Consider the following 27,155-nt stretch of genomic DNA (forward strand, 5'->3'; position numbering starts at 1 on the left):
CATAGTCCCTGTAGTACCTCCACCAGAGGGCAGAAAGTGGAAGAGAAAGGAGATGAAATAGAAACTTGTACTTGGCCTCAGAATACCTGTAGAAACCTTAGCAATTGAATCCAACCCTCACGTTATAGGTTGAGTTAACTGTGACCCAGAAAGACTATGTGATTTGCTCACGGTGGATCTGTCAGATGCATCTCTTAGGTTCTTGATTCCCAGACTGGCGCTGCGATGATTGTGTGTGATGAGGTAGTATCTTAGTAAGAACACAATCCAGAAGTCACTGCCTCAGCTACTTTCTAGCTTGTGTAGGCTGGTTACTTCAACTCCCTGATTCTGCTTTCTTTTCTCTAAAATAAAATAATAGCTTCTTCCTCAGAGTAGTTGGTGGAACTAAAAGAATACATGTAAAGTGCTTAGTATGACATCTGCCACAGTATGAGCTGAATTATTGTGAATTATGTTAAATTTGTCAGATACTGGTTTACAAATCTGATGTTAGAATAACATGGAATCAGTGTTTCAGTCATTTTACTATACATATGCAATATTTTCTACATTTGATCTCACTTCAGAAACAAAATACTGATTCCCCCCCTTTTACAAATGTGTATTTTCCCAGCAATAATTTTCAAGAACAAGTGCTTGGCCCATATTTTGTTGTCTCTACATGACTTTAGATAATGGGGATGGATTTATTCAATAACCTCATGAGTAATTTTCAAAATTTCCATTGAAATCTTGATTGAAATTGGATGAACAATCATTTCTAAGAAAAACCCAGTGAAGTGTCTTTCTTTGCCACATTTGACAATTGCCTTGGACTTGCTAAAGTCCAAGGCAATTACTGTGATGAGTACCTCCGGTGTCCTCCTTGACGCTGTCTTAGAAAAGGTAGCTGCTTTTGAATGACAGAAAGGCAGGAACTTTTTCGCCTTTTAGGTTCAACCTGTAGGTGCCCTCCGCAGGAAATCAGGAACTAGGTTTTTGGAAGCAGTCAGGGTAGGGTTCTCCCTTGTCCCTGCAGCCTCAGCAAAGACTCAGGCAGTCTGGCAAAAGCAGTTTCTTCAGCATACCTAACAGAAGGCAAGTTTTCATATGCCTGATGCAAATAATGCCCTCCAAACGTTAAACTTTTTTTTGAGATAAACTTGTTCTTTAATTGCCAGTGCCTGCAGTTAATTTTGATTGGCTTCACTCTGGTTAAAAGAAAATGCTCTCGATGCGATATGGAAAATTTGGAGAAAAGTAATTCTTTTGCTCCCAACCACTCTCACACAACTTAAACTTAATCGTCCTGTCCTTTTCTGCTGCCCTCGTTTAGTGTAAGTTTTTGGGGGAGACCAGCAGAAACTGGCTTTCCATATGCCCCTGAATAATAACTTCTTTGAATGCAAAGAGGTGGGGACACGGAAGATCTGTCATTACGGGTTATTATGGGTGGGACCCAGAGACGGGAGTGAAGGGAGGGTGTGGTCCGCGGGTGGGATCTGTAGAGCAGACAAAATATGGGGCCCCTGGCCCTTAAAGTTCAGTTTGTCTCTCTTGAGCTTGGAGAAAGGCATCCGTAGTGCCTCCCCGGGGGACACGTAGAAGAGAGAAAAGCGACCAAGATAAAACTGGACAGAAGAATAAGCGAGACTTGTTCTCCATGAAACAGTCTACTTCCCTCGCTCCGGAAGAGCGCTACCGCAGAGCCGGGTCCTCAAAGCCGGTAAGATCGATGATTCGCTGTCCTACCGCAGCCAGGTCTTATGGCCTCTTAGTCTCGGTGAATTCAGGGTCAGCCCCTCCCTCCCCCGTCCTCTCCTCTGCCAGATGCCACCTCCTTCCCCGGCCGTAGGTGAGCTCCCGCTCTGACAGTCCCGCGTTCAGCGTCCTGCACCCAGTTCCCAGGCGCACGGCCCTCGTCCCGACCTCCACCCGGGTCGCCCGGCATCCGAGACCCTCCCAGGGTCATGGGCAGGGTTTCCTTCAGTGTTCGAGTAGGCTCGATCCAGAGACCCCGGTCCCAATGCCGGGGGCGATGCCACCTTTCCTGCGGAGTCCTTCCTTCGCACGGTGCCCTCCACGCGTCTAGTGGACTTGGCTGCGCACTGGCCGCACTGGAGACTGTAGATGGAGCTGTCGGAGCCAGCCCCTCGGGGATCTACAGCTTCCTCTCTGCGCCGGCGTCGCGGGCGCCCGGTGGCTGGAAGGACTGCGCAGCAGCCTTGCCTGCCCTAGACGTAAGTCCCCTTCCCCAGCTGCGCGCGCCTGGGTCTCGGTCCCTCCACAGCCCGGGTTGGTGCCTGGGGATCACTCGCCCTTCCTAAGCGCTGGCATCCCAGAACTGGCCCTCTTGCAGAGTGCTGGGAACTCGTAGGTCCCTGCGTGCAAACTTTCTCCGGCGTGAACCTGCCTAGGCACAGGAGCGCTGGCCGCTGGGGGCGCAGGCTCTGCGCTGTAGGATTTGGCTGGCTCCGATCCAGTCCTGGGAAGGGGCAGCGTTGGCTCTCGTTCAGGAGGAGAAAGAAAGGGAAGAGCACCACGGACAGTCCCTACTGGCCTGAGTCCCCAGGAAGAGGGTCTAATTTGCGGCTTCCCCTCTCCTCCGGTGTCATTAGGGCCCTGGAATCCGCTTGCTACCGCAGGTACCAGCTTGCTCCGAATCCGGGACCGACCAGTGACGATAGCTGCAGGCAGAGAGGGCAGGCTCTGCGGGCGGAAGGGAGGTGGTGTCTTGTCGGATCTTACTGGGACGCAGTTCCCCAGCTTCCGTGGCGGGCACCCCACTCCTGGTACTACCTGGTCGGGGCCAGTGGATGGCGGTGTAAGCGCTTTTTGCACGGCTTCCCGTTCCTGGGACCGAGCTCTGGGAGCTGTGACTATGAACTCAGCAGGGAAGCCGCGGGGCTGGGCATTCCCAGGGAAACTGTTCCAGTAATTCATGAAGTGGAGCTTTCCTCTCGCGGGAAACTTCTGAGAACGATGCGCTGCAAAGATTGACTCCTGTACAAGACTTGGACGACTGACATATGCAGAATTGTGGCTTCTAGTTTTTATTTTAACTTTTTATTTAAAGTAACTTATCGATGGAAGCAAAACTCTGCAAAGGAACGTCAGACCGCTACCAGAATGGGGGTGAAGTTAGGACTTACTGATGATTATTGTCCAAGGACACATTTAAGCAGATAGTTTTAAAATTAATTTTGGCATAACCCTGAGACAGTACCTTGAGACAATGAGAGAAACAATGCGTTTATAAAAAGTTACTAAACCATTTTTTTTTGTCACAGTCAAAACATTCATTCGCTTGTTTCTATTATTAGGTGCCCAATAGTTTTGTTGTGTGAGATTGTGCTAAAAATCGGTCCTTAGATCCTGGGGCTTGAGACGTTAGAGGAGGTTCCTGGGGCTTGACAGGTTGGAGGAGATGTCTGCATAGACTCACGTGTGGGCTTGACTGACCAGGCAGGTTTTCCATAGAATGCTTTCCAGGACACCAAGAATTTCAATAGGATGAACTATTTTGGGTTTATTTGGGTGTGGAAACACATCAACCTCAAAACCTCAAGATTCTATAAGGCCTTTAAGGGAGAGGGGACTCTTTCCAGAAAGTTCCTTTCAGGGTAGGCTTACAGGACCAACGATGAAAGCCTCTGTTAACCTTCCTGTGGGTTAAAGAGACACACCAAGAATTACTCTATTAACTTCATCAAGTACATATCCAGATATAGGAACACTTTCTTAAAAGAGTGCTGCAGAAATAATGCTGCAGAAATCGCAATAGCAACAGCATAGAAGGCAGGCATCAGTCCTTCCGCATCTTGCATTCCACAACCAGCTGTGGTTTCCTTTTGGAACGGTGGCATTCTCCACCATAGCTTCATGTGGATTTCAGCATTTGCTAGCTCCATTGCCCAGCCAGCCCCTCAGTTGACCTCCCCCACTGTTGGGGGCAGACAGGAAGTTAGAGGAGAAGCTGAGTGGCCCAGGAGCTCCAGAGAGTCATTTTCCAAAGCCTGTACTTTCAAATCTCCATACTGTTAATGAGGTACTCCCTTGCTTATTTTTCCTCTTTTTCGCACTTCTAGCCTCTTTCAACACAAAGACTTGTGGTCTTAGGGTTTCTGAGTGTCTCCACTGCCGGGGGTAATAAGAGCTCTCTGAGGAGCAGGAGAGCCACAACACTGAATTGTTGCTGAGTGTATCTGAGGGGGAAAGGTTTATTTGACCTGCTACTTCTACCTAATAAGTTATTCAACAAGTATGCATTCACACATCCTGTTAGCCCCATCACTATTCCTGGCATTCCATTTTGCTGGACCAAATGGAAAATGAGGCTGGCTGGCTAAAGGGTACTGACCTGATACTAGCTAGTTAAACATACTAGGTTCACACTAAACACTCAAGGGATTCCAAGACTTACCTGTTCCTCAGAGTCTACACACTCACATAACGACACATACAGACACAATACACTTGTTTGTTTTATATCTGTTCAGAGAGAGTGGAAATGGCAGACCCCTTAAGAGTGGAAGGTGCTATAGATGGACTGCCTTGGTGGGAAGAGTAGGAGCTTTGGTGTCAGACCTCTGACTCTGCCCCTTGAAAACCGCAAGGCTCTGGGCAAGTCAAATAATCTTCTTGCTGGGCCTCAGTTTCCTTGGTCAGAAAATGGAGATGGTACTACTGACCACTGGTAGGGACACTGCAGAGTATGGAATATGTACTAGAAGTACTTTATGTAATAGTGGTATATTCCAATGAAGTTTCCCTAACCTTTTTTAAAAAAGAAACTACTTTATTGAAGTATTGGTGAGCAAAAATCCATATATATTTAATGTAAACAATGTGATAAGTTTAGAAATAAGTATACATCGATAAAACCATCACCACAATTAATGTCACAAACCTATCCATCATCTTCAAAAGTTCCCTTCTGCCATCTTTATTATTGTTATTATTATTTTGTTATAAGGACACATAAGATCTACCTGCCTAGCAAATTTTTAAGTATAGAATATAGTATTGTTAACTGCAGAAGCCATGCTGTGTAGTAGATCTCTAGGACTTATTCATCTTGCATTACTGAAACTTTATACCCTTGGTCCAATACCTCCCGCACCACCATTCTACTCTCTGCTTCTATGAGTTTGACTATTTTAAGATTCCTCATTTAAGTGGGATCATGTAGTATTTGTCCTTCTGTGTCTGGCTTATTTCACTTAGCATAGTGTCCTCTAGGTTCATCTCTGTTGTAAAAAATGGTAGGACTTGTTTCTTTGTTAAGGCTGAGTAATATGCTACTGCATGTATATATACATACAGTTTATATATACCCCATTTTTCTTTATCCATTCATCTATCAGTGGACATTAGGCTGCTCCTATGCTTTTTGCTATTGTGAATAATGCTGCAATGCACATGGGAATGCAGATGTCTTTTCAAGATCCCAATTTTAAATTCTTTGGTTACATATCTAGAAATGGGATCATATGGTAGTTCTATACCGTATGCTTGTACCATATGCTGGATCATATGATAGTTCTATTTTTAATTTTTTTGAGGAACTTCCATAATCTTTCCCATAATGGTTGCACCAATTTACATTCCTATGAACCATATACAAGAGATCCATTTTCTTGGCATCTAACACTTGTTATCTTTTGTTTTTTGATAATAGCCATCCTAACATCTTAACAGTGGCAAAGGGCTGAAATCTCTTTGTGGTTTTGATTTGTAGTTCTCTGATGATTAGTGATGTTGAGCATCTTTTCATATACTTACCGGCCATTTGTATGTCTTCTTTGGAGAAATGTCTATTTAAGTCTTTTGCCCATTTTAAAATCAGGCTATTAGCTTTTTGGCTACTGAATTGAAGGAGTTCCTTATATATGTTGGATATTAATCCTTTATCAGATATATGATTCACAAATATTTTCTCCCACTTTATAGGTTGCCTTTTCATTTCGTTGATTATATTGTTTGCTATGCAGAAGCTTTTTAGTTTAACATAATCTTATTTGGTTATTATTGCTTTTTTTGCCTATGCTTTTGGTGTCATATCCAAGAAATTATTGCCAAGGGCAATGTCAAGATTTTCCCTTACGTTTTCTTTCAGAAATTTAATGGTTTCAGGTCTTATGGTTAAGTCTTTAATCCATTTTAACTTGATTTTTGTGCATGGCATGAGATAAAGGTCCAATGTTATTCTTTTGCATATGTATAGCCAGTTTTCCCAGCACCATTTGTTGAAGACATATCTTTCCTCCATTGTATATTCTTGGCAACCCTGTCAACCATGAATGTATGGTTTTATTTCTGGGCTCTCCCTTCTGTTTGGCCATATGGCTGTTTTCATATGAGTACCATACTGTTTTGATTAGTGTAGCTTTGTAATATATTTTGAAATCAGGAGGTATGATACCTCTAGCTTTTTTTTTTTTCTTGCTCATAATTGCTTTGGTGATTTGTTTCCTAATCTGTTTTTACTTGAGGAGCCAGTCTCATCCTAGAGTTGGTGAGAAATGTCTCAAGACTTTTTCCACAGGCAGTTTTCTGTGACTCTAGAGCCATGTGATGCAATGGAGTCTCTTAGCCAATTGTGGTTGTTTAAATTGAATCAACATTAAATCAAATTAAAAATTTATTTCTTCAGTCTCCTTGGGCACATCTTAAGTGCTCAGTCATTTTATAAAGCTGGTGGCAACTGTATTGGGCAGCACAGATACATGATCTGCTTCATTGCAGTATGTTCTCTCAGGCAGTTCTAGAGCTTTCTTTTGCTTGAGTGATGATATAAGAAGATTTTAGGATGATAAAAGTTTTCCTAGGCCAAGGCACAGTGGCTCACTGGAATTATTGGGGGCTGAGGCAGACGGATCACCTGAGGTCAGGAGTTCGAGACCAGCTTGGCCAACATGGCAAAACCCCATCTCTACTGAAAATACAAAAAAATTACCAGGGCGTGGTGGCACCTGCCTGTAGTCCTAGTTACTTGGGAGGCTGAGGCAAGAGAATCACTTAAACCTGGGAGGCAGAGGCTGCAGTGAGCTGAGATCGTGCCAGTGCACTCCAGCCTGGGTAATAGAGCGAGACTCCATCTCAAGAAAAAAAAAAAAAAAAAAAAAAAAAAAGAAAAGAAAAGAAAAGAAAAAGTTTTCCTGTAAAGCACCTCTGTTTGCTTCTTTTTCTTTTAAAAAGTGGTTTCCTATAGCAGAATCACTTCTGTTTTCTTGAGGTCTCTTACATGGCTTAGGCATTTGTTGAATAGTAAATGGCCAGATCCATGTACAAATCACTGACAAGTGAGTATTAGTCACATAATCCTCTGAGTTCTCCCCTTCAGCCTTGATGATTTTGCTTATGTATTGTTCTTTTCCCTCCCTATGAGCTTTACGGCTGATGATTTTCCTGACTTTAGAGCAGAAACTGATACAACAGAAGAAGGCTCTTCTCCCTCCATGTGTACTCCTACATGTTGTACCATTTTTTACAAGAATGAAAGCACTATAATACTAAGTTCAATGTTTGGGGGAAAGATCCACCAAGTGTTTAATCAGGCTTAAAAACTAATACTCCACTTCACTATGTAGGACCCCTTCTTGAAATCATCCTCATTTGACAAACTATACATTTTTCTTCCATGGCCTTCCTGGTATGTGTTTCTGTGTGTTCTCTTATTATAAGAACATCAGTCATATTGGATTTAGGCTTCACCCTAATCCAGTATGACCTTGTCCTAACTAACTACAACTGCAAAGACCCTATATCCAAAGGAAGGACACATTTTGAGGTTCTCGGTGGACATATATTTTGGAGACACTATTCAACCCATTACAGATGCATAGATAGGTCAGTCTTTTTCCCTAGCTGGATTTCTTACCCTATGAAGTATATTCTGTTCCTGAGGCTTTGCTAAATCTGCTTTAGTCCAAGCACAATCTGTAATGGTTATTATTCTCACAAACAGACGATCACCATGCAGGTTGGGAGATTATGTTCTGCTAATGAGCACTTTCTACCTGGGTGTGGAATGCATGGGATGACTCACCTTGGGACTGCTGAATCAGCTGTTCTTCCCCAAGCCTGTCACTGTCCCCGGCTCTGTCTTCAGTCTCTACCCTTTCTCTTCACTCATAAAGAGCCACAGACATCCTGGAGCACTGGCTAGTCTGTTCGCCTCATTCTTGAGCCTTCTGCAATAGCATTTGGTCTGCTCTGAGCTCTGCTGAAGGGTGCCCATTAATTATGCCTTCCCCTCTGCCTGCTGGCAGTTGTCTCGATCAGCTCACCTTATAGCAGCTGTTTGCATATTTTCCTGCAATACATTTCTACATGTCCAAACCATCAGAGCTGGTGGTGACAAATGCAGTGTCAATGCTTGATCAGGCTGGTTGGGGATCCAAGGTGGTCCTGTAGGTGATCCATCTTGTCATTTAATGTCAGTGCTGAAACTCTGTAAGAGGCTCAAGACGACATCTGTGGAGAAGGGCCAGTCAGCCAACAGGGTGGCTTAGGAGCAGGGCAGAAAATACAGAGGCGAGTTGCGAAGACCATTTTGGTGTCTCCAGCTTGTGCTTCTTTAGCCCAGGGTCTCTTCAACCCGTTAACCTTTAGGTTGACAGCACTTGAAGAGTACCTTTTGTTTGTAGCACTTGTGGGAAGTTTTAAAGTCCTATGCAGCTATGAAAGTAAGTGTCAGTGTCTCTGAAGCCACAAAAGTGTCATTCTGCTGAAGTGTCATAGATTAAGATTGACAGTACCAGGAAATCTTAATCTGGGACTCCAAGAACCTCCTGAATGGTGGAAAATACTTTTATGCATAGTTCTGTTTGAATTTTTCTGGCTATATAGCACCACAACTCCCCAAGAAGTGAAAGCCATAAGCTAGACCTCAATAGCTTTAATGTATGAGAATTCAACTACAGAGTCTGGACAAAAAGAATACACTCATCCCCTTATTCAACAAACATTTATGTGACAGGTATATTATTAGGCACTTAGGAGATATCCATGAACAAAACAAGGATTCATGCACTTGTGAAGCTTAGTTTCTAGCTAAGCAATAAACCCTAAACCACGAGTGCAGGGAGGAGAGATGAATATTTAATTAATATGAGTCATTCTACTCAGTGTCCTGGAGTAAGAGCAAAAGATGAGAGAAAGGCATCTGCCATTAGTTTCAGAACCTGGTGCCTTTTACATGTATCCTTTTTTGCAGTTCCATGTGTGATCCTGGGTTTAAAGATTGTGCCATTTTATTCTCTAACCTCAAGCCAATTAATTAATCTGGTACTCAACTGATGAGCCGGCCTGTTCCAGCTCTGGAAAACAAAACAAAACAAAACAAAACAAAACACCACATGGGATTTATTGACAGAAGTTACATTGGTCTCCAATGTGACACTCTCTTAAGGCTTTTCAGGGATTAGTTTGACAGTACATAATTTTCATCTTCATGTGCCTATTGTAGAGCCTCATTCTGGGAGCAAGATGCTACTCCTCTGTAGTGTGGTTTGGAAATCAAAGCTACATTGTTTTATTTACTATTTCTCTGTCATCCTTTAAAACAGTGTTGTCCAAGTCAAGAACCATCAGAAAGGGGAGTTCAATAAGAAGTTGATACTACGCTGCTGAAATTTTACAGAAGTCAGTTAACCTTTTAGACCCTGGTTTACTTGTGTAAAATGAGGTAGTTGGACTATTTACTCTTTCAGGGTCTTTTTCCATCTAAAGGCTATAATTTTTATGTGGCAGCAGAAAATGAGCAGGACACTGCCCCATTTTACTTTATTCTTTCTCTCTTTCCTTTCTGATAGCTGATAAGCTGGTGTGTTTTTTCCTTCCTGACACCAGATGCATGGTATCTTTCCTAACAACCACTGCTGCAACTCTCTGACACCAACTGGGTGTCCAATAATTCAACTCAATTCTGACACATCTACCTGGAGTTAGTGTCAGATCCCACAAGACTGCCCCCACTTTACATGACAGTTGCAAGTTCTGGGCCACCTGCACTTCTGACTGGCCAAGAATCAGGGGTTCCCGTACCTCCCTCCCTCTTCAGGTTTGATAATTTGCCCTAATGGTTTACAGAACTTAGGATGACACTTAACTCACATTCACTGGTTTATGATAAAGGATAGGAATGAACAGCCAGATAAGGAGGTGCCTAGGCTAAGGTCCAGAAGGTCCAGAAGTGTCCTGCCCCAATAGAAATATAATGTTAGCCACAGATGTAATTTGATATTGTCTAGTAGCTACACTTGAAAAAGCAAAAATAAACAGATGAATTTAAACTTAATAAGATAGCTTATTTAACTCAGTAGATCCAAGATTTTATAATTTTAATATTTAATCAACATAAAAATTATTAATGAAATCTTTTACCTTTTTTTTCACAACAAGACTTTAAATTTCACTACCCTTACAGCATTTCTCCATTCAAATGAGCTACATTGCACCTGCTCAATAACGACATGTAGCTAGTGTCTACAGTATGAGAGAGTGAGATGGTCCGAATAATGACCTCCTAGAATAAACCCGCGTCCTAATCCCTGAGACCTGTGAATATTATTTTATATGTCAAAATTGTCAAAAGGGACTTTGCAAATGTAATTAAATTAAGGATTTTGAGATGGGGAGATTATCTTGGATTATCTGGGAGGTCCTGATGTGATCACAATGCCCTCAGAGAGTTCAGGAGCTTCTGTCTCCATGGAGTTGGAGTGCGCCACCTCCCAGAATGTAGATGTGTTCACCAATTCAGAAATTCTAAGCCCTGACACTTAGGGGTTTTTATGGAGATTTTGTTCATCACACAGGCAGGAGTATGTGGTTATTAATTCAATGTCTAGCCCTCTCTCCTCCTAGGAGGTTGGGGAGTAGGGCTGAAAGCTCTAAGCTTCTAATCAAAGTTTGGTCTTTCTGGAGACCAGTCCCTATCCTGAAGCTAGCTAGGGGTTTTCAAGAATCCAAGAATCACCTCGTTTGAACAAAAGGTGCTCTTATCACTTCTATCACTCAGGATATTCCAAGGGATTTAAAGGAGTCCTGTGTCAGGAACTGGGGAAAAAAGCAAATATATATTTCTGATTATGCCATAGGAGTGCTGCCTGGGTAAGGGGCATCCTACATGATCTTAGTGTCCGCTTCCCTCTTAGTGGACATTTGCTAATTCTTCTTACAGTGACCCTCTGCCAAAGTGAAAAATTGCCTGTTCAACCCCAAAAGACCAATCAGAGGAAAGCTGGGAGGCAATTTAAACCACTATAGCCCTGGTTTCTCTGAGGGTATCTACTCTGGCTAGAGGTCAGATCTGAACATCTTACCTATGTATGCAGCTCTGGGTGGTGAACAGAACGAGGAGAGACAGTCATTGGTATCAGGGCTCTTCCACCAGATGGCCCAGCATCAAGCTAGGCACCAGGTGTGCCTCTGGGTGCTGAGGAAGTGTGATATAGGAGAAAATCTTCTTCTTTAAATAACTATGTAGGAAATACGCCCTTAACTTTGAATATGCATTCAAAGTTAAGAAATAATTTTTTAGAAAACTGTAATAAAAATGTGCTCAGAATAGCAAAGGAGCAGAACTTTAAGGAAGAAAGGGAAAATCCTGAGACTCTGAAATTTAGGAGGGTTGAAAGTAAAACCACTCAGGAAGTAGAGTGAGCCTGATTAAACCATTAAACCCAAGCCAGGAAATCAGCCAGGCAGCCTTGGGTGCAGAGGTACATAGACGTGGGCTCAAGTTCTAGCTTATCACTTACTGACTGGGTGCTCCTCCTGCAAGTTAATTTCCTTTAGGCTCCATTTTCTTCTCTAAAAAGTTGGAATAATACATCTCTTACAAGGCTGTAATGAGGACTTAATGAAAGAATGTATTAATGAAAATGCTTTATTAGAATGCATGTTGCTGGATAAATGTATTTTTTTTTATTGTTACACTTACCTAATTGTGCATATCCCTAATAAAATATCCCTCTTGAATTGAAATCTTAATTGCAGGAATTTAGTAGCTCTCTCTAGAGAAAGAAGAAATGTTGCTTCCAAAGTCTGGGCTCTCTTATAAGTAAGGCAAAAATAAAACAACTGAAAGTTAATGTCACCCTGCCTCCTTTATGGTCTGTCGTAGGACTGCTCCAATATAAATATAATGTTAGCCACAGATGTAATTTAAAATTTTCTAGTAGCTGCACTTGAAAAAGCAAAAAGAAACAGATGAATTTAATCTTAATAAGGTAGCTTATTTAACTCAATTGATCCAAGATTTTATAATTTTAATATGTAATCTACATAAAAATTATTAATAAAATCTTTCCTTTTTTTTCATACCAAGTCTTTAAATTTCACTACCCTTACAGCATTTCTCAGTTCAAATGAGCTGCATTGCAGGTACTCAATGTCAACACACAGCTAGTGTCTATGGTATTAGAGAGTACAGGGCTATATGGAGCGAGATGTTCTGAATAATGATTCCCTAGATAAACCCACATACTAATCCCTGAGACCTGTGAATATCATTTTATATGTCAAAAGGGACTTTGCAAATGTAATTAAATTAAGGATTTTGAGATGGGGAGATTATCTTGAATTATCTGGGAGGTCCGGATGTGATCACAATGCCCTTAGAGAGGCAGAAAGGTCAGAATCACATATGACAATTAGTGATGGTGGATATAGAGATGGGGGGAGGAATGTGCTTTGAAGATGCAGGAAGGGGCCTCAAGCCAGGGAATAGAGGCAGCCACTATAAGCTGAAAAAGGCACAGATTTTCCCTTCAGAGCCTTCAGAAGGAAGCAGCCTTGATAACACCTTGACTTTAGTCCAGTGAAACTGATTTCAGACTTCTGACCTCCAGAACTGTAAGATAACAAATTCTTTAAACTACGAAGTGTGTGGTAATTTGTTACAGCAGCAAGAGGAAATGACTATATAACTGATACACAAATATTCACATCATTTCCAAGCCTGTTTGTTGCCCTGGCTGCAGAGTCTTAGACAATCACAGTTGGCTTCATCTCAGCTTGTGCTGGAGAATGCATTTGCAGTCATTCCTAGGGTTTTTGTGCATTACTGCTATCTTCCCTTAGCGCTGGGGTCTATTTCTTTCTCTGACCCAATTGCCACCTTTGATGCAAAAACTCAGTTGGTGTCTTTTCACTGCCCTTAAGGACGAACAGAGGAAGGAGGTTTCCTTATTAGGGTATAGTGTGCAGCAGAAAAAAGCAATGGTTGGCTGGATTCAGCGGCTCACGCCTGTAATCCTAGCACTTTGGGAGGATGAGGCTGGCAGACTGCCTGAGGTCAGGAGTTTGAGACCAGCCTGGACAACATGGTGAATCCCTGTCTCTACTAAAATACAAAAATTGACCAGACGTGGTGGCGGGCACCTGTAATCTAGTAAGCTAGTCGGGAGGCTGAGTCAGGAGAATCATTTGAACCCGGGAGGCAGAGGTTGCAGTGAGCCGAGATGGCGCCATTGTACTCCAGCCTGGGTGACAGAGTGAGACTCCATCTAAAAAAAAAAAAAAAAAAAAAGCAATGGTTTGAAAAAGTCACTGGTGCTCTTCACTATCTGCTCACTTTTTTTTTTTTTTTTTTTCTGGTAAGTGTAAAAATGTTCTAAAAAGTCTATTCATTTAAAAGAATTACTGCAATGTGGGCTTGGGATTCAAGTGTAACTCTTACATCTTCATCTATGAATGTTGGCGAATGTGTGATTAGGCCAGTGATTCTGGAACTTTAGTGTGCATGAGAATTACCTGGAGGGTCTGATCCAACACAGATGGCTGGGTCCCATTGTCAGTTTCTAATTTAACGGGTCTGGGTTGAGACCCAAGAATTCATGTGTCTAACAAGTCCCAGGTGATGCTAATCAGCCGCAGATAGGCGTGGTGTGGGAGAGCCGAGCAGAATACCTCGCCTGCAAGGGGGACTCCCAGGCCTCACTTCTATGGGGAGGGGGCCACATAATTGCCAGGAAAGACTCTGAGGCTGGCTTTCCATCACTGAACAGGACACTTACAGAGCCCTCCTCCAGCAACAAGCACAGCAATTGGTTGCTAAGGAACTGGAGAGTCACACACAGCCTCTCTTGCTTGGCTGTTTTGTGTCTCACACCCTGAGGCCTGAAGAAGATGACAATTCTGAGCTTCTCAAGTCTCAGTTAAAAATACCTCATTTGCCACAGGCCAGTGGTGTGCTCACATTTCCCAGCTGGAGTGACTCCCTGGACCTGGGGCTGCCCTGGTGGAAAGTCTATAAGCAGAAAATACCAGATTAAAAATAGGCCTGGGGAGGCCCCTCAAAGCTGGCATACCCAGCTGCCCACGTTGTGTAAGCAAGGCAGAGTGGGGAGGAATCTTTCAAGCCAAGAATGACTGAAGGACTGTCTGGCCGTGTCCAGTTTCATTCCCTAAAGAGGTTAGGACAAACTTGAAAGTTTAGCGTTCTCTTTCCCCTTGGCCTTTGTGGTTTTTAGAATTCAAAATCTAGACTTGGATATACAGCTCTAATCTGGCTTGTGGTGATTTTTATTCTGCCTTCTTCTGCATAACAATAGAATCATAACAGTAGGACTGAGTTTCCATCCTGTTTGAAATTAAAATAAAGAAGGTGAACCTGGGGCATGGTGGCTTATGGCTGTAATCCCAGCACTTTGGGAGGTTGAAGGAAGAGGATTGCTTGAGGCCAGGAGTTTAAGACCAGCCTGGGCAACATACTGAGACTCTGTCTCTACAAAGCAAAAAAAGAAAGAAAGAAAGGCCTTTCCTAAGGCATCCTAGTAAGAACGTGAAGTGGTCCCAACAAAGGACCTGCAAGATCTCACCTGTGTGTGCCTTGGTCAGTGGTCTGAGTTGTTTTATGACAAACTCAGCTTACCTGTTTGACTGGCCTCCTGGTAGCACTGTGTGTGTATTTTTTTTTTCTGTTGTTGTTTAACATTACCTCTGTTAACTGAATATAAATAAGGGGAACAAAAATGCTCTTTGAATAAGAAATATATATTCCTAACTAACAATATTCTCAAATCATTTCATGTCAGTCACTCCTAAAAGTGATCTTGTATTGTTATTCCTCTTTTATATATGCTTTAGGAGAAAAAAGGAGTAAAAAGAAAAAAAAAAAGAATAGCATTGATTGCTTTCCAGAGATTTCAAAACTTTGGATTTTCCTATTCCTTGCTCCTTGGTGAACAACTCAGTCCTGAATTTGTTCAGTGGACAGAGTAAGGTAGGTTCTAAAGTGTGGGGAGGGACAGCAGCATGTCAGCCACATCAACAAGGACAGCTGGCCAGCAGAGTATGTTGGTGCCCAGCAGGGTAAGGATGGTGTCTGTGGAGGTCAACCTAAGATAGGGGTCGGGGTCTGAGTAGGAGGAGGAAGGTGTCCATGCATAGGAGGGCCAGGGCAGAATGAGCATGGCATCTGGGACAGGGTGAGCATGGCACCCACATGGCAGCTGGGGCTGGGACATGGGAAATTAGTTACAGACTGGGGGATTGATCAAGCAATTAAATGTATTAACAGTAAGCCAGCTTTCTCCCTGTTGGAAAAGGAGTTAAAAGTATAGAAGGTATAGTAGATCTGGACCTCTGTGATATGGGATTGAAATTGGAGATATGGGTATAAATGTCTGGTTTTCAATGTGTAAAGATAGATATAGAAATAAATACAGAGGCCTATGTGTATGTGTACATATGTGAATGCACACACAATATAAATACATTTTTTCCATATAGTTCTTTCTACTGAGAGAAATTGGGAACAGCAACACCCCAGGAACAATTAGCACATCCTATGCATACCAAGGGGCCCTCAGATCTTGTTTTTTAATGTCATTTTCTACAAAAAGTAACCAGGATCCTTGGAGAAATGGCTGATTCCAAGGGTGATGCAAGGCTAGTACCAGATGAATCCAAAATATCTCGTTCCAAAAAGCAAGGAAATGCTCAAAGAATGATGGGGCATGTCACAAGGACACAGCAGCCAGCTTTAATGAACTCCCATTGACCAAATGAAGGGCAAATTCAGGATCTAAGTAAATTATGATAGTAACAAATTATAAACCATTGAATGAAATAGGAAAACAAGAGTCCATTCTTATGTAAGCAAATAAAAAAAGAAATGGGGCTAGGCATGGTGGCTCACGCCCATAATCCCAGCACTTTGGGAGGCCGAGGCGGACAGATCACGAGGTCAAAAGATTGAGACCATCCTGGCCAATATGGTGAAACCCGTCTCTACTAAAAATGCAAAAATTAGCTGGGTGTGGTGGCACACACCTGTAGTCCCAGCTACTGGGGAGGCTGAGGCAGGAGAATCGCTTGAACCTGGGAGGTGTAGGTTGCAGTGAGCCGATATCGCACCACTGCACTCCAGCCTGGCGACAGAGTGAGACTCCGTCTCAAAAAAAAAAAAAAAAAAAAAAAAAAAAGGAAATGGAAAGTTTGAAGAGATGGGATATTAACATGGTTTCAAAGTACCTCTCCACAAAATAATGTTACAATGGGGAGGCTTGACCCACCCCAACAGTATCATGTGATAGATATGACTGTCATCAATAAAAGGACAAATTGATAGGATTCAATGAGAACAAGGCAACGCCATTTTTGTGTTATTTCTCCCAAAGATGTCTGAATTTAATCCTAAACCACAACTGAGGAACATTCTACAAAACAACCGCCCTGTAATTTACAGAAGTGTGAAGGTCATAAAAGATAAGGGAAGACTGAAGAAGACTAAAGAGACATGAAAACCAAATGTAATTGTGATTCTAAATTAGATCCTTTTGGTAGAAAGGGTATTATTGAGACTAATGGAAAAACCAATGGGGTCTGAGAATTAGGTGGTTGCAATGTATCAATGTAATCTCTTCATTTTAATGGCTGTGTTGTGTTTAGGTAGGAGAATGTCCTTGTTTGTAGGAAATATCCATTAATATATTCTGGAGCAGTGAGGCATCTGGTTAGCAACTGAGTATCAAATGGGTCAGAAGAAAAGTTCTTTGTACTGTACCTTCAACTCTTCTGTAAACGTGTGTGTTTTAAATTTTTTAAAAAGGAAAAAAGCAAATAAATTTTGTTTAATAATTTCAGAAGATATTTTGCGGTTTTTTAAAATCTACTCTAAGACAAACTTTATTTGTAGTCATGGACATTTTTTCTTTTTGAAAGTAGTGAACAATTTAGTATACTGTTAATATACAACTTAATCTTAAATGAAATATTTTCCCCCTAACTTCTTCAGTTGAAAATATTATTATTTATAATCCTTTAATTCACATCCACAATTCTTAATTGTGTTTCCTTTGAAAAGGATAAAAGATGATACATGAAAGCTAGGCAAGTATTAAACATTTATAGAACTCTTTTAAATTAGTTTAGTCTGCTTTAATTTGGATCTGGAGGTATGTCTTTTCATAAGCAAATTAGGTGCATCTATAATATACATAGTTTAAAACATTTATCATTTCTATGTTTGGTTTTGTCTCAAAGTACAGATAACTTTAGCACTGGGGAGAAATGAGACAATCGTTTAAAAAATATTTTCTTGCTTGGGAATACCAACTGTGGAAAGATATCAAAACAAAATTTTAAAATGTGATGGATGGAACAGTGGGATCTATACTCTCAAAAGCCTTCTTTTCTTTATATCAACTTCTTATAATTTTAGAAAATGATACATAATTCTTAATACCTTGAACTCTGATCATAAATATTAAACATTCAGTACAGTTTTTATTATAAGTATGTATTAACATATTATTTAAAATATTTAAAACCATCAGTGGAAAGAAGCAGGGAAGGTAAATTATTTGATTATGACTGAAATAATAATTCTAATAATTTATATATAAGTACTTATAGTAAACATTAATTAACATTCCTCATCATTGAAATATTTTCAACATGAGACTGCTCTCTGTTGTAGTTAAATTGAACATGTTTTAATAAAAAGGTTGAAGTCAGTTTGTAAGTTCATTTTATTATTTTTTTTTTTGAGATGGGGTCTCGCTGTGTCACCCAGGCTGGAGTGCAGTGGCATGATCTTGGCTCGCTGCAACCTCTGCCTCCCAGGTTGAAGCGATTCTTCTGCCTCAGCCTCCCAAGCAGCTAGGTCTACAGGTGGGCATCACCACATCTGGCTAATTTTTGTATTTTTAGCAGAGATGGGATTTCACCATATTGGCCAGGCTGGACCTGAACTCCTAACCTCATGATCTGCCCACCTCGTCCTCCCGAAGAACTGGAATGACAGGCATGAGCCACCATGCCGGCCATAAGTTCATTTTTCACATTGCCATAAATTACTTATGCTGTACTATCTATAGCATTTTTTAATTCATAAAAAGTATGACTCAGTCTATAGCATTAATCACAATTGTAATTAAATGAATATTTGTGTAACAATTGACTCTATTTTCCCCTTGATAGTTTGTGTATTCCATAAGGACAGGGACTATTGACTTGTCCATATTTTATTTCTACCTCTTAGCACAGTTTATCAGATCACTTTCTCATGTGTTTTACATTTTTTATTGTGAGCTCATTTTTTGGGCAGGGGGCAGTTACAGAAGTGCAGAGTGGTTTTGGTTTGCTTCTGACAGGCACCCTAGTGGAATTACCAGTCTGAGATCTACTTTTTTTTTTTAATTATTATTATTATACTTTAAGTTCTAGGGTACATGTACTTTTATATTAATTTCACAGCTTGGGAATTCCACACCTGCTGCACAATGTAAATTTGTACCCAAGTCTGCTCATGAGACAGGCTTGGAATTTTTCATTTCTTATAAGAGCTTTTTATTGTTTTCACTTTTATGGGGATACATTATTTTAGTCCTTTCCTTGGGCTAAGTGGAGCTTTCTAACTTCCCTTTCACTGACAATGTAGCACTGTGAAAGTCCCAGATTTATTTAAGGTTCTCATTTCCAGCTCCTAACCTAGGCCTTTTCTCAGGTCTCTTTCTTGGCATTCAAACCCCAGACCCAAGCTCCTGGTTTGACATCCAAGAAAATTTCTCTCCCTCACCCTAATTATTTCCCTCTAACCCTAATTTCCAGAATGTCTTAGCCCCAACTTTTACACCTCCTGTTCTGGCTTTCAGTTTCCCCTTCTTTTCTTGCTCCTAGAAATTCCTCTCTCTTTCTTTTGACTGCAGCTATGTATTTAAACCAGCATGAACAGTAGTTGAAACCATGGATGGTTCCATTTTAAAGAAGAAATGTGTCGGGAGGGGAGGAAAGTGACACTTTCCAGAGTCAGGCACTTTTATACTCTGGACATTCCCCAAACCCTGGGAGATGGGGCTGTTTATTTGGCTTCAGGATTGTAAGAGAAGTTTCAATTAGGATCCCCCTGGATGGTCTATAAAAGTATTGGGAAGCATTCTGTATTTGGTAGCATTCTATGATTATAAGTTATGAAAACCTCTTAGAACTGGCTAAACCAAAGAAGGTGATTTTATCTTAGGCTTATTTGGTGTCTCACAGATCCTAAGGGCAGGAAAGCAGGCAGGTACCAGGAGGGACTAGAATTTGGAGGTAGAAGGCTGGTGGGAATTAATGGAAGAGAATAAGCTTAATTATGGGCATCAAGGTACACAGATGAGATGCAGGATGCCTCTGATCTTTGTTTCTGAATCCGGATCTTGTGAAACCCTTATCCAGTTAAGGCTATTGGGATCATTTCTCCTCTCCCTTTCCCGTTTTTGGGAGACTGATACCCTTCATGTCTCTCACTGCTTCTGTCTCCTGCTTTTTTACATAGGAAATTATTACTCATTGTAGAGAGATTGTCTTTCCCTGGCCATTTTTGTCTCTGTTTGTCCCCTCTTCCTCTAGGAAGGCCCAGTTGAGTTTGCAAGAGTTTAACTTCCTTCTTAATTTAGTCATTTCCCATCTACATTTTCTGTAGGTTCAGTACTCTTTGCTGGGTTTACTTTTAGTTTCTCTTTGTTTTCTGGCCATGATCTTTTTCCAACTTGCTCTTCTAGACTTCCTTTGTGAAGTCTCCCATAGTGAGAAATATCAGACCGGTAGATTCTGGGTCTGCCGAAAGCTTTCATCTTCAAGTAAATCCTGTCTACCATTATCCTCCTGAGTTGGCTAATTCCCACCCAGAAGGTGTTCTCCTCTCAAATCCGCATCTAACCTAGGCTTGGACTCAATCTATTATGGGTTGCCCAGCTCCCTTTTAAATATTTTTCATTTTTGCTATGTCTTCTCTTTTTCCTAATTCCATAAATTTTCTATTATATTACACATACAGTACTTATGTACTCACCTATGATAACTGTGTCAGGCTGAAACTTGACGCTTAAGAATTATCAGATAATTTTATGTTGATTTTCCAGATCTTACCCTGTCCAATACATCCAGATTTCCAATACCTCCTTGGCATAGTTGTCCAATCTTTTTTTTTTTTTTTTTTTTTTTTTTTTTTTTGACAGCGTCTTGCTCTGTCACCTAGGCTGGAGTGCAGTGGTGTGATTACAGCTTACTGCAACCTTGACTTCCTGGGCTCCAGTGATCCTCCCACCTCAGCCTCCCAAGTAGCTGGGACCACAGGAGTGCACCACCATGCCTGGCTAATTTTTGCATTTTTGTTAGAGATCGGTTTTTGCCATGTTGCCCAGGCTGGTCTTGAACTCCTGAGCTCAAGTGATCCACACTTCTTGGCCTCCCAAAGTGCTGGGATTACAGGTGTGAGCCACCGTGCCTGGCCAGTTGTCCAATCTTTTAGGCATGGTTCCTTAGTTGTTCTTACAATCAAACGTCTATCTGCAGCTTTTAAAAACCTACCTTTTAGTAATTTATCATATCCTTGACCTTTTGGGGACAGTCAATTCATTTGTTTTCTGAGATCTTGTCTTTATTCCTCTGTTTGATTTATTTGAGTTCCAGCCATACTTTATTGTCTAGTAGCTCTCAGAAGCATCTCTCTCTTTCCAATAAACTATTTAAGCATATTAGATTTGGGCGCAACTCTTTGCTCGTTTGTATCTATCCGCACAGACCTTCAGAGTCTCACTTTTTCCTTCTCATCTGCTCAGCCTATCTGCTCAAAACTCAAACTTTCTCTTAAGGAAAACTATCTCTTCCTCTAATTTAGTAGTTTAGTCAACTCTTTTTCAGAAAATAAGACTGAACTATGTTTTTCAAACCATTTCAGATATTTTTTGACCTCCTGAGATAAACATTCTGTAGAGACAGGATGTTTAATGCACAGACCTTTGAATTGCCTTTTCAGCCTTTACATTTGCAAAAGTTTTATTGAGTTGTGTTCCTACTTCACCCCAAGAAGAAGGAATACATGATGATAAAGTCTTTTATTTTTTTTGTTTTCAAATGAAATCTACCACCTATAGAAGGGTAAATCTACAGCTGAATCCATGAATTAGGTCTACGAAATCTAGAGACTGGGTCAGAGATTATTTGTTTAACAAATCCAGGGTGAACTTAGGATCATGTGATGGAGGGTGGCTAGAACCTGTGAACAAACTCTGTGCATCTTAAGGATTGAGGTCTCCCCTTGTGTGTTTCTTTCCATGGCCCTGAATGTAGCTTAAAACAACATAAGGAGGAATAGAATTTGGGGCAGCCTTTCTTCAGTTTAATACTTATATTAAGACTGGCACAAATAGTCAAAACTAGAAGCTCACATCTACTTCTTGAGAACCAAAGGATCTCAGCTGTTTTGTAGTTTCCAGGCAGCACCTTTTGTCCTGTTCACCTCCAGAAGCTAAAAACTTGATCCTATCTCAGCCACAGCTGAAACATTGGGTCTGTTTTTGAGGGAACCGGCATAGGCTGCAGAGACTGTCCACAGTCTAAAGTCCTACAAGGACCATGTTTGGTATGGGTCCACCAAGGCTTAAAGCCTCATGCTCTGTCAGCCCAAGAAATAATCGCTCCATGTGTGTTTTTCCCCCCAGTACCACTCCATACTGTCTTAAGACTCTTGGTTCGAGAGTAGTATATGTTAGGTTTTAAAGAACTTAATACATTCTGTCACTTATTTTTGATTGACATTCAATTGATGTTGACATTCAAATTCTGTGTTCTTTTTGTTCCAGGTAGGGTGATGGTCACACACAATTAAGAGACATAATGGTTATTTTTTTTAATGTACCATACCTCTGTGGAAAAAAGACATAAGCCTTAGTGCTTACCTAAAGACCTAGTGTTTATTAATTGCCTATAGGAAGGGGAACAGTTTGCTTACTGAGGGCTGTGTCTTGTATCCAGAGAGTCAAGCTGACCACACCATATTGGCTCAATAGATGATTGCTGAATGGCCCAAAAGGTTCTCAACTAGTGAAGGTGGTACTCTAAAGAACATTTGGAAATAAAGTAGGAGCTATTTGTTGGTCACAATGTGTATATTTGTGTGTGTATGTGTTATGGCTGGCATTTATTAGGTGGTGGCCAGGGATGCCAAATGTCCTGCAATATGCGAGAGAGTCCATCAGTGAAAAATTGTCCTTCTCAGAATATCAATTATATTGCTTTTCTTTGGCCTCCCTCCTCCTTCAACCAACAGATATGTGCTTTGAGGCTCATTGGAATGAACGCTCAAGAAATACTGTTGTTTCGGTGCAAAAGTTCACTCTGCACCTATGGTTGATTTGTTGTTGTACTTTTTACATGTCTGCATTACGCTAGTCACAGGGTATTGAAGTCACCTGTGAAGCTGTATATCTTCTTGGAGGTGAGCTGTTAACTCCCTGAGGACAGGGACTATGTTTTCTTCATCTTTATAGTCCTATAACACAGAATAGATGTTACATAAGCATTTGTGGAATAAACCAAATTAGTGGGATTTTAACATGTCATGTAGACGTGTTTTGTAATGGAAACCTCAACACAGAATTTCTCATTTTTCAACTAGAATATTTGTGGAAATATAGCAAAAACATATAATGAATGTTAAGCTTGGAATTCATCTTTTGCTTTAGGTGTTCAGAAAGAAATTGCTGCTTCATCTAATGCATGACATCATTACTTGTATTTTTTCACTGCAGGATTCCTTTTCAGCAGGTAGGTTCAGTAGGTTAATTGTTTTCAACGTCTGTTTATGTTTTACTTTGCATTGAAATGCCTGAAATGAATTGTGGTAGAGCATAAAATCCATTTTGTCTTGTATGCTTTCCCTGATTATTTTCAGCTGTAGAAAGTCCATATTTTAATTCTCTACTCACTTTGACAATCTGTTTCAAGTTTTAAAAGTCACAACATTTCCCTTGTTATAGGATCAGTGAGTCAATTAAGTTTCTAAGATCTGCACAAATTCAGGAGCCTCCTTAGCGCTAAATGAAATGTGGGTTTGGCTTTATGCTAAATGTTAGACTCCTTTGGATTTTACCATAGCTTTCTTAGAAACATAGTATCAAATAATCAAGATGTGAAATTTAAAACATTTTTATCAATAAATATCAAATATTTAATTTCCCAAGAAATGGATAACCCAACCCTCTTTCCCCGTTGTAGTCTCTATTGTTTTAAAAAATATAGATTGAAAAACTGACCTTTAAGATTCTCCAATATATGCAAAAAGGGTTCTGATATCTACCTTAAAAGGAAACTTTATTACTTTAAAGTTTGTGTCTTTCATAAAATGATAGTATTGGCAAGTTTGAGATTGAGGGCAAAGTCATCTTCAAAAAGGACACAGGATCCTATTTATCTATCTTGTCTGGAAAATGAGGAGCCTACTGTTTCTTCCCAAAATCATCGTCTGTAACTATTACACAAATATGACCCTTCTACAGTGCACTGAAGAAAATAGGATTTACTTAAAAGGCTAAGCTATTCCCTTATTGCCTCTGAAGATATCTCCTTATTTAAATAAGGATAATAACTTTCCTCCAGGGAAACTAGATTGAGCAAACTCTGAACTATGTGTTAAAAAAAAAAAAATCAGGACGCTTGAGTTTTCTGAACTTGAAAGAAACATTTTTTTTTTTTCGTTTTTCTTTTGCTTTACTAATTTCACTTTACTTTTGGGATATTTGTGGCTGGAGAAAGACCTTTTTATGCCTTATTTGCAGATATGTAGATACGGTTAAGAATGGAAGATGACTTTATAAGGTCATGTAGATTTTCAGTGGCTGAGACAATATTGTATAAGTTGCCTTTGAAACATTCCAGTCTCCTCTCTCACAGTTCAGACTTCAGCTAAACAATGTATCCTCAAAACAGAAACGCTAATGTGATATGGTGCCTGGGTACTGGGTTATTATTATCTAGTCCCTTTGATAGGATACATATTTTGCTGGTATTTAGTCTCCATATTGAATCTACATTCTGGGATATGTGATTCTGAAATTTGGGAGAGGACTATATGGTGCTGTTATTTTGTTAATTTTCAAATGGAAAATGTGGGCAGGGTTGGCTTGCAGTACAATGTGTTCTGGTGTGAACTGAGTAATTTCATTTTGAGAGATGGCATGAGTTATTTGAATTTCGTATGCTTCAATTACATGCCAGAAAATGGGATTAAAAGACTTACTGAAAACCAGATGCTTGTTCTTTATGTCTCCTGGGATATTAAAAACAAACATCACAACAAAAGATATTTGGGTTTGGAATAATTCCCTGATGGATGATTTTGGAGGCATTTTGCTTGTTGGTTGAGGGAGAGCTATTATTGTAGAGAATTGACAGATGCCTGGCTTGAGAACTATCCATATTATTAATCTGTTACTCAACAAATCTACTTTTAATTCATGTGAGGGTCACTTTCATAATTTTTTAAGAACAGAGTAGGAAGCATCTAGCACTGTCCATTTTTCATCTTAAATGAGGGGGTAACAAGTGACTTGTTTTTGCTCTATAGACAGAGTGGAGATGGATTGGCAAAACTCCATCTCTAAGACTGAAAAAAGAACACCAATCACATTTTGGCATAATGATTGTGCAGGACAAAGTTCCAAGTTGAATATCTAGCAGCAAGTGGAGTCTCAGTATCTGCATTTCTTTAGATTCGTGAGTATATTAATATGTGACAGTGTAATGCCCCCACAGTGTTTAGAGGGAGCTTCTGTGTCCAGTTTAAGATAACCCAGTAGGAGTGACTTTATTATCCTTGAGGCTGGTCCTTGCTTTTCTGAAATGGAAGAGTACAGTTGCAGTTTATCATCTTCCTACCTGAAGAATTAAGGTACTACATTTGTCTCAAACCAATACATAGTGTTGATTTTGGATGATTTTTTCTTTTTAGTTTTTTTTTTAACATTGTAAGCAAATATTTTGTGATAAGACAAGAGGTCATTGAATTCTGCCATAATTTTGCATACAGTCCCATCTATTAAAATGAACACTCTCATTTTGGTTTGAGAACAGTTTGACATTTTGGCTTGGTAATATCATAAACTTCAAACAATAAATAGAATTTTAGCTAAATCCACCAGATTAGCATATGAATTAGGATAACCTCTAGCAAGTATTGTTTGTGCATCTAAATAAAGTTAACAGACTGTAATGACTAACCATCTTGTATTAACTAAGTCTACATAATTTTATTTAAGAACATTTTGGTATTTAATTTTGGTAAGAATAATTTTGGTATTTAATAAAATCCATGATATAATGTCACATTAGGCAGATAGAATTAATCTTCACATTTCAAAACATTCTGCTTATCAGAGACAGTTTAAATGCTGCCTCAAGTTTGCCTGATCTTTGATGGCAATTTAAACAAACCTTGTTTAAAATAAAAATATCAACATATCTCTATCTGATGATGTACCTTAAGAAATAGCAAGCTGATGTTAATCTCTTTGTAGACAATTTCTCTGAGTGCATATTATTGCTTTCAGAGCTAAAGACAGCATATGTTTGGCAAAACCTTGGAATGGTCAAGGGATAGGTTTTGTTTTGTTTTGTTTGTTTTTAAATTAGGCATTGGGAGAAATAATTAAGCAAGCACTTGGACTATGGTTTCCAAACTGTGTGCTCTTGTACTCCAGGTTGCTAAAGTGACTCAAGGGACTTTGCTGGATATTTTTAATTTTTGAGGTAAATGCAGCGATACTTGACATCTGTTGGTCATCGAATGAAATACTAGCTTGAGGTAGCTCACAGTTTCAACATTAGATTGTGCTCTATTCCTTTTGATGTTGTCCTGTCTCCACAAAGCTGGGTTCTTGGCGGTTGCTATGTAAAAGTTGTGCTATGAAAGAATCCATGTGGAGCAGGCAATGAGGGGTGGCAGTGTCTGATCTGATTCCAAGGTGTAAGGAGTTGTGTGGTAGTCAACAGGTACACACATCATATTAGTATGCAATTGTGGTTATTATTTATGTTTTTACTTCTTGCCAAATACATATTCTACTTGAAGGATTTTTGGATGATTTAGGAATAGACTCTGTAAGAAGTAGTTATTTGCATAATTATGTACAAAGTAATTTTTATTTAGGAAATTTAATTCATTCATTTATTTAGTAAGTGTTTATCCACCCACTCCTGACTGTGTTCAGGTGCTGTTCTAGATACAGAGCAGTCACTGATGAGAAAAGGGCAGTATTTGCGTATATAGCAAGAAATATACTGAATTGGTATGACTTATGCTATGACTGTGTTTTTAAAGAAGCAGCAATAAATTTGTACTTTCTAACTCTAAAATCTTATGAGTATTTGTTGGTTCCTATAGTCTGTGATGCAGGTTGCGGTACTATTTCAGCTTGAATGTTTCTGAAACTAGTGCTTTCCTTTCTCCTAATGTAGCACATATAGTATTTATTTATTTATTTATTTATTTATTTATTTATTTGATACAGAGTCTCGTTCTGTCTCCCAGGCTGCAGTGCAGTGGTACGATCTTGACTCACTGCAACCTCAGTCTCATAGGTTCAAGCAGTCTTCCCACCTCAGCCTCCTAAGTAGCTGGGACTACAGGCAACCACCACCATGCTTGGCTAACATTAATTTTTTTTCTTTTTGTAGTGATGAGGTCTCACTATATTGTCCAGTTTGGTCTTGAACTCCTGGGTTCAAACGATCCTACTGCCTCAGCCTCCCAAAGTGCTGGTGTTATAAGTATGAGCCATTGTGCCCAGCCACATATATAGTCTTGATAATTTTTTTTTCTACTTTGAAGATTATTTTTTTTTCTTTATGGATTTTATATTCTAATGAGGGAAATAGATAATAAGTAAGATAAACAA

General features: G+C 40.1%; 1 protein-coding gene across 9 annotated transcripts in view; it reads left to right on the forward strand.

Moving 5' to 3' along the window:
* Window positions 1-1,459: 1,459 nt before the first annotated feature.
* The window catches only part of CORIN (corin, serine peptidase), a 270,543-nt gene continuing 244,847 nt past the window's right edge, over window positions 1,460-27,155 (forward strand). For 2 of the 9 annotated variants that reach the window (XM_050791596.1, XM_050791599.1), the window contains exon 1: window positions 1,460-1,708. In XM_050791596.1, coding sequence (XP_050647553.1) covers window positions 1,646-1,708 — 63 coding nt within the window. In that variant the 5' untranslated portion in view covers window positions 1,460-1,645. Of the gene's footprint in view, window positions 1,709-1,783; window positions 2,223-27,155 lie in introns of those variants that run through there. The other 7 variants (XM_050791591.1, XM_050791595.1, XM_050791594.1 and 4 more) reach the window with 5 other exon arrangements.

This window comes from Macaca thibetana, chromosome 5 (assembly GCF_024542745.1).
Source record: "Macaca thibetana thibetana isolate TM-01 chromosome 5, ASM2454274v1, whole genome shotgun sequence".
NCBI classification, from domain to species: Eukaryota; Metazoa; Chordata; class Mammalia; order Primates; family Cercopithecidae; genus Macaca; species Macaca thibetana.